General features: G+C 46.6%; 1 protein-coding gene across 3 annotated transcripts; it reads right to left on the reverse strand.

Moving 5' to 3' along the window:
- Window positions 1-1,370: 1,370 nt before the first annotated feature.
- Window positions 1,371-5,661, reverse strand: LOC142885833 (mitochondrial glutamate carrier 1-like). 3 transcript variants are annotated; one of them, XM_076022572.1, is made up of 10 exons: window positions 5,633-5,661; window positions 4,673-4,782; window positions 4,212-4,337; window positions 3,909-3,964; window positions 3,712-3,802; window positions 2,996-3,114; window positions 2,557-2,752; window positions 2,295-2,452; window positions 1,719-1,794; window positions 1,371-1,630 (listed from the first exon to the last, which is right to left on the reverse strand). In XM_076022572.1, the coding sequence occupies exons 2-10, from the start codon at window positions 4,693-4,695 to the stop codon at window positions 1,471-1,473; spliced, it is 1,005 nt and encodes a 334-aa protein (XP_075878687.1). In that variant the 5' UTR covers window positions 4,696-4,782; window positions 5,633-5,661; the 3' UTR covers window positions 1,371-1,470. The 3 variants fall into 3 exon arrangements, with proteins under 3 accessions (XP_075878687.1, XP_075878686.1, XP_075878688.1); XM_076022571.1 differs by lacking the exon at window positions 5,633-5,661 and adding an exon at window positions 5,422-5,476; XM_076022573.1 differs by lacking the exon at window positions 5,633-5,661 and adding an exon at window positions 4,870-5,011.
- Window positions 5,662-8,291: the final 2,630 nt, after the last annotated feature.

Here is an 8,291-nt window from a genome sequence, read left to right on the forward strand (position 1 = left end):
TTTTTTAAAGAAATCAAAGCAATTTTTTTGCTGCCCTCCCTGAGAATAAATTATTTGATCTTTTTTTATTTATATTTATTTTACCATATTATGTTTAGCGGACAAACAACACAATGAACCGCAGCGTGAAAAATATTTATTTGGCATTGAGAAATTTGTATTCACATCCTTAATCTCAAGGTGAACCCGATGAAACCTTATATAATGTTGACTTGGTGGAGCTGCTCTTGTTTGAGTCAGTGTGGGATGCACACCAAGACTGGTAAAAAAAAAAGAAAAAGAAAAAAAAAGTGGGTTAAGCATTTAACCCAATAACTTTTATAAATATAAAAAGACAAGAGAGCGCAGCCAGAGGCTGCACCTGGCTCTCCTTAATATCAAAACACGATATGAGAAGACTCCCTGCAACTTGAGCTGACAGAAACATGGGACAGTCACAGACAGCCACTGGCAAAGAACAAACCAGGATTAAATGTGGGTCACATCGCCAATGGTCCTACAAAGCCCAGCAATATAAACTCAAAATAATCCCCTCCTTCATCAGTCTGGCTGATCATCATCCAGCACCATCAATAAAGATGCTTCGGCAGATTTCTCTGCAGGGGGTGTTAAGCCTTTAAGTGGTGCAGATAAAGTTTAATAATAATAATAATCATAATAATAATAATAATAAAAAACCACTGACACAGACTGCTTCCAGAACATTCACTGTGCCCTGAAAATACCCCAATACCTCGACCACCATCATTTTTGAAAAAGCAAACTCCAGAAAGGAAGTGGAAGCCTGGGTTGCAGTGCGCTCGGAGCAAAAACTGCCTGCTATCTTTGAGAAATATCATTTACCCCAACCCACCCCCGTTGCTGGTGTGCAATAGTGACCCCACAGGAGGTGCAACAGGACACATCGCATCCTATCAGCATCAGAACACAAAGCCACCTCATACACAGACACAGACCTAGAGTACAGTCAGTGGACCAGTTTGAGACGTAGACCTTTAAAACACGAGTTAACACGTCCTCTGTGCTCACATGTGAGCCACGTCCGGGCAAAAGGCAAGCGGTTACAAAGAGTAGGGTTACAGTGAGGGGTAACTGATAGGGGACCAGTCGCGGGGTGGGGGGGGGCCGGGGGGGTTAAATCTGTACCCGCAGCAGCAGGGTTTGGGTGGCAGAGAGACTCTTGAATCTCATGTTGTGCTGCTGTGAAGTCACTCACGGTAGAAAGCAGCCAAGAGAAACAAACCCAACGTCCATGTAGACGGAAAGATTCTCTCACGGTTTAGAGCCGTTCTGGAATCCAATGGCTGGATTGTGTCTGGGCCTCGCAGACAAGTGAAGGAGGTACACAGTAATGAGGAGGTGAGTCTACAGGCAGTAAGCAGGCTGGTAGCTGCTGCACGTTGTTTAATGAGGCCACACAGACACTGGGATGCTTGGGATACCGGGATCGAGGGAGAGGAGCAGCAGTTCTTATGTGGACTGGATGTTGTAGGGGGTGAAACCCAGCAGTACCTCGCCGACTCCAACAAAGTACATGACCTGGGCAATGCCAAAGAGCGGGGCGATGACCAGCGCCCGGCAGCTGGCGCCCTTCATGAAGGCGCCCGGACCCTCCTTGGCGAGGATCTTCCTGCGATTGGTTGGGCAAGAAGAGACGAAGAAGGTCAGTGATCACTTTCACCGTGCCTCATCATGCCAGTTCAACGGATGCTTCCTACCTGGCACAGTCCACCACGCCGCTGTAGGTTTCCTCATTAGCTCCCTTTTTGAGCGACTGCAGCCTTGTCTTGACCACTGAAGAAGACAAACACCACGGAGCCACCAGTAATGAATATCTCGATGCATGTTTTTGTTTTTTGTTTTTTTTTTTCTTTAATTGAACCTTCATTTAACCAGGAAGATCCCGTTGTTATCCCGTTTGCTCAAGGGAAACATGGCCAAGATTGGCAGCAGCAAAATACACACTGATAAACACTTTGTGTAGCACTTTACACAGATAAACACAAAACAAGAGTAGAATTATTTGTATAAAAAGTAAGCAAGCAAACAAAATCTAAGTGCATGTAGTGGAGTCAGCCTCAAGTGAACTCAGTTTAGATTTCAAAGTCCAAAAATAAATAATTAATATAATATTGTAAATTCACATTTACATAAAAGGTACACTGCATAGTACTGTGCAATGTGAAAGCATGAACAAAAAAACAACCTCTCATACAACATCTCAACGTCAACAATACAACAACAATAACAATCCACGATAACAGCAATACAACAATCACACAACGTCGCCTCACCATCACAGGGGCTGACAGCCACAGCAGCCACGCAGCCGGCCAGGCAGCCGGAGGTGAAGGACCAATAGAAAGGCACAGACGGGTGTTCGGGCGAGCGCTGGCCCAGCTTGTGCAGGTGTGCAAACAGGGGGAAGTAGACCACTGAGAAGGGGATGTCCCTGCACACCAGGAGAACCCGTTCCCGTTAGTGTTCGGCGGCGGCGGCGGCGGCGGCGGCGGCGGCGGCGACGTACGAGGAAGAAACAAGTCACTCCCGAATCACCTGAGCAGAGTGGCTCCCAGTCCTCGGTACAGAGCCGTGACTCCTTTGGTCCTCAGCAGCTCTCTGGTGATCTGAGTGGCCGACACCCGCAGGCCCGGAGCGGCCGGGCTGGCGTTGTAGGAGCGGCTAAGGACGGCGCTGGTGCCGCCCATCTTCAGCGAGGCCACCACACTGGGCATCACCCGCTGCTGTGCTGCTGGGGGGCGGGGGTGGGGGGGGATGGGGGGGGAGTGGGGGGTGGACGACATAATTGTATTTGTTTTCCCCCAAAAATCTGTGGCAAGAGCTGAATTAATAACTGAATTAGTTTCCCCTGCTGATTGAGGACCCACACACACACACACACACCCCACACACACACACACACACACACACACTCAAGTACACCACCATTAAAAATCTGGAGTCGTGTGTGGTGTGTCGGTTGCACTCGTCCTACCCAGGCGCCCGGCATCCTGCAGCTGGATCTTCAGCATCTCCATCGGCGTGGTGACGATGACCTGGCACATTCCTGCGCAGCAGCCGGCTAGCATTTCTCTGAAGACCGTCAACTTGGAGCTGATGGTGCAGAAGAAGAAGAAGAAAGAAAAAAAATGTGCTGGTTTTGTTTTGAAATGTATTTTGCTGTTGTTGGGTGTTTTTACTTTCTTGCTATTGCCACATTAGTTTCATCTGTTGCGGATTGATGATGTGTTCCACCTGTGTCTGGTTTCCCTTTTTTTATCATCAAAGCCCCACCCACGTGAGTCCATTTTGTCTTTGTATTCTCGATTCGTTTTTTCCATCCATCCCATCCATTTTCCACACCCGCTTAGTCCCGAGCTCAGGGTCCCGGGGGTCTGCTGGAGCCTAACCCAGCTGTCTCAGGGCGAAGGCAGGGGGGACACCCTGGACAAGTGGCCACTTCATCGATTCTTTTAATCTTTTTTCTTTTCTTTTTTTCCCCTTTGTCCCGTCTGGCCATCCCGACAGAGAGCAGAAGTGCCTGTGAGTGTCTGTGATGGCTGACAGATGTTCTTCTCAGAGGTAGATCTGGAGAGTGTGAGCCACACGGGCCGTTTCAGGAGCTAGCTAGGTGACATCCTGGCCAAGGCCGGACTGAGGGAGTCCTGTATTCTGCATGCTGGGGGGGGGGGGGGGGGGGGCGCCACTCACCCATCTTTGCTCAGCCTGTGGCGGAAGAAGTCATTGGCGGCCAGCTTGATGGCCTTCTCGGGGGTCACCAGCGTCAGGTTGACTGCCGCTCCTGCAACCGCAGGAAAAGCAGCTGCCCGGTCAACCGCAGTTTTGACGGCACGATTTGCCAAAAACGCCACGCACACCACACACGCCGTCCGTCTGCAGGGTCTCACCTCTGTACATGCCGAAGTAGCCTTCAGATCGAACCGTCTTCATCAGACAGTCCATCCTGTCGGGGACATGATTGTTACTTTTTCAATTCCTCTCCTTTATATTGCTACGATTTAGTCAATCTGGGTTCCAGGTCATCTGGTCAGGATCTCATCCGCAGAACTGGCGTTAGCGCAGGAGAAGAAACGAAAAGGCTTTTTTCTTTTTGACTCAACAGTACCAAAAGGTCGAGGATGACCAACGGGTGACTCTGGGTCCAACACAGAAGGAAGAAACAGTGACATCAACAACAAAGAGGTTCTCACATGTTCTTGTACACGACCTGCCCGCTACGTTGGTTCTGCAGGCGGGTCTTGGCCAGGTCAATGGGGAACACACAGGTGACCCCCACCATGCCTGCGACCCCTCCGTTGATCAGCTTGGCTGGGAGGCTGTTGGTAGAACACATTTTATAATCAAAATCTTGACGAGCAGAAGATAGACAGATAGACAGATATATAGATAGAGAGATAGATAGAGAGAGAGAGAGATAGATAGATAGAGAGATAGAGAGAGAGATAGAGAGATAGAGAGATAGATAGATAGATAGATAGAGAGAGAGAGAGATAGATAGATAGATAGAGAGAGAGAGATAGAGAGAGAGAGAGAGAGATAGACAGAGAGAGAGAGAGAGAGAGAGAGATAGACAGATAGATAGAGAGATAGAGAGACAGAGAGACAGACAGACAAAGGAAATTCAAGAAAGAGCTCCTTCGCGGCTTCGCACCTGATCTGCTGTTGGTGGGCCATCGCTCCTGGTTGGTGTTGAGTGCAGAAGTTCAGTCGCCACAGAGGAAGACAGAGGGCTGGCGCGGACAGAGACGAGGCCGAGAGTCGCTGGGCAAGGCGAGAGCGGGGGAGCAGCTCCAGGTTATTTATACGGAGGCCAGCAGCACAGGGATAAATCACGCTCTCTCCACCCACCCGGAGCAGTGCCAGTGGAGAAACGCAGCCAGAGTCGCCACACACAGTGTCAATCTTTGGCCCAGCACGTGTTTGATATCAAGCCCAGTGTCACACAGCTGTCAGAAAGCTTTCAAGTCTGAAACTTTAAAATGCACACGCAATGTATATTCTGATATTCATACTACACGTTCACCATTGGGCAAAACCATCAGAAGGATCACTGGAACTTCAGTGGTCAAAACATGAAATTGTTTCACCTTCAGTGCAAAAGTTGTGTGCGATTTTAATTCTGCAGAAACAATCTTCCCTCTCCGACGCTTATACTGTGCTACAACTTTGTTTTTAATATTGTTTTTAATTGTCCCTTCACTGTTGCATGTAACAAACCGAGGACCACTACAATGACAACAAAGTCTTCTATCTTCCGATGTTTGAGGAGACGGTAGCTGATTGCAGGGCCTCTAACAGGTGCTCATATAATCTGAAGCAACAACATCAAAATACACTTGATAACCTCAGACGGCAAAGTACGTTGCAAATATATTCACTGGGAAAATGTATGAGCCTCACCCTTCATTGACATGAAACACTTCACTACACTGTACTTGATGGGGACGAGTCACTGCTCGCTCATACGGGCTGACATACAGGAGTGGCATTCTCGCTATGTAAGAGAGCATCCCGTTCCCACTGCGAGGCTGGAATACTTTTCAGCACTTTTTATGACACGCACCGGCCGGCGAGGCGTGGCCAGAGCGTGCAGGTGGTGAGCGGGACCTACCTGGATGAGAAGTGTGACCGGACTTCATCAACACCGGCTCTTCCTCCACACAGCACCACTCAACCAACGAATGCACCTGGTCACGGCTAAACGTTCACGCTTGTGTGTCTCTCCCCCCCCCACGGGGCGTTTTCAGACCTGAGGTCTCAGCCAATGAGAGTCGCTTCTTCTGGGTCGCGAGCGGGAGCCCGACAAACCCCGGTAAACCTGACAAACCAGGGAGCGGCGGGAACATGATGTAACCTCGACTCGCGGTTGTTTCATTCCCCGGGACGGTGTTTTTTTTTTTTATTAAGAAGGGAGATGTAACATTGGTGTGTCGCACCTTTGGGTTTCGCCCACCTACCTGCTTTAAACACGCGAGACTGGAACCTTAGGTGATGGGGGTTTAGATGCCGGAGTAAAAAGAGTGTGAAAGTCAACAAAACATCTGAGCATATTTATTCGTTCGCACTAATACAGCAAATATAAGAACGAAATAACACACAGTCTTTGTAGTATTTTTGCCTTTTATGTGTTTTTTTTTAATGTCTCTTTTATGTTTGAATCACCTCGGTAAGGGTTTTTTCCTGCCTATGTCTGGCCTCAGAACATCAGATAAATGACTTTATTAATAATAAATTATTATTACCGGAACCTCCCAACACAAGAACAGTTTCTTCTCTTTCTTTGTTATTTTTTATCTCTCCTGTACATATATTATATATATATGTATATACATATGTATATAGTTTTTCAAGCGCCAAACTACAACAAAGCAACTCATCTATAACAAATCTACAACCTTGTAAGTTGCAAAACCTACTTGTTTTAATTCTGATTAATAAACTAAAGCTTATTCGATTTATTTGATTATTATTATTACGTTGTTGTTTTTTTTGTTGTTGTTTTTTTTAAATGCTCATACAAAACAAAAAAGTGGAGGGAGAGTAGTCTGAATTGGGTTCTGGAGCAGTGCTCCACCTCATCCATCGCACTCATTTGCCAGCCGCAAGCGATTCCAAGTCAGTGAGCGTCACATCCACTTGTGGCGCATTATTTCCGCCAGCAAGCTTCTCCTGTTACGACTGCCCACGTTGACCCATATTTTCTGTTCACTCGCTCACCCGTATCAGGTGATACCCTGCAAGGGTAACGATTGGCTCTTGTCTCAGACCTTCCCCGAGGTGATTGGTTGAGTGACGAGCACTCGGCACGTGACCTCTGCGATAAGCTTCCTCCCACGGAAGTGAGGTAGGAGGACACGGGAGTTAAATAGTAGGGCTTGTCCCCCAGAAGACTGTATTATGGTGTTCATAATATAAAACTTCCAGCCCAGTTCTGCTTGTGTTGCAATGTTTGGTGTTCCCGAAGTTTCATTTCCCGTCCCTTTTTATTTTTTACATCCATGTTTGTGACGAAATAGTACTGTGAATCGCTAGCTCGCATTGCATGCTGGGAAACAGCGTCACTCAAGGAAGTTTTCGCTTCGCTGACACGGTCCTGAAGGGAAGTGGGTTTTAGTGGGTGTTTTGCACTGGAACGGGATGAATGTGTTCAATCAAGCAGTACAAACCTGCAACATGTATGGCATATAGTGTCTTCGTTAATAGTTCAGCGTCGAAAGTATCTCCAATAAGTTAAATTCTTTCGATCGTTACTGCAAATTAGATTTTTCAATTCGTCCTAAACAAAGTATGAACATATTAATTGTCTTAATACTTCACTTCGAATGGCCATATTGTTTAGGATTAGAATTAGATCAAAACTTCTTCACAATATTTGCAACTATTCAATTTGACCAGCAGGTGTCAGTAGAAGACGACATTTCATGTTGACTATTTCCTAATGGAAGTGCTCTCTTTCCGTTGGATTTTTCTCATAATTATTTGAAGTGTGGGCCTGTATCTGCACACAATTTTAGAATTCCTCCCAGCGCCCTGAGCTGCACATTTGGACGGTGCAAAATGAAAATGGGCAGTGCAATGATTCTTTTTTTCTTATTATTATAAGCAGTTGCACTAAGATGGGGGAGTAATTGTCTGAAAGTAAATTTCTTACTGGCAACCGATTAGAAAGGTGTAAGCGTAAGGATGAATGGATAAATATGAATAGCCTTGAAAAATGTAATGTTACAGACTAAACACCTGGCCGGGGATGTCGTCACTAACCGATGGTAAGTGCCAGTGAACAAACAATGGTTTTCCATATCAGTGCAGTTGGGTAAAAACAACAACAACAACAACAACAACAAAAAGACTTGCCCATCGTACACCAGTTGCACACATTTGTCTTCCCAAAAATCTGTGGCAAGAGCAGAATCAAGATCATTTTTATTCTAAAAATGAAGTCGCTCCACTGATCAAGGACCCACAAAACAAAGACAATCTACTTCAAATAGAAAAAACAAGAAGGAGGCGCATGTGCACGCACAAACACACACACACACACGCACACACACACACACTGCATGTGTCCATCTTTTTGAGGAACCTTGAGTCACCTTAAGAGATAGATGAACCAGTTCGGCCCGACTCATCACTGGTGTCCTTGAAGACACACTTTTATTAATAACCTCAGGAGTCAGGAGACCACCTCCACTCCTCTCAGCCCTCCTCCTACTTGCCACCTTCCCTGTCCCGACTTTTTTTTCCTCTGCTTTTTTTTTGTTTTGTTTTGT

Source organism: Nelusetta ayraudi, unplaced genomic scaffold (assembly GCF_046127955.1).
Source record: "Nelusetta ayraudi isolate G7.1 ecotype Tasmania unplaced genomic scaffold, CSIRO-AGI_Nayr_v1 ptg000012l, whole genome shotgun sequence".
NCBI lineage: Eukaryota > Metazoa > Chordata > Actinopteri > Tetraodontiformes > Monacanthidae > Nelusetta > Nelusetta ayraudi.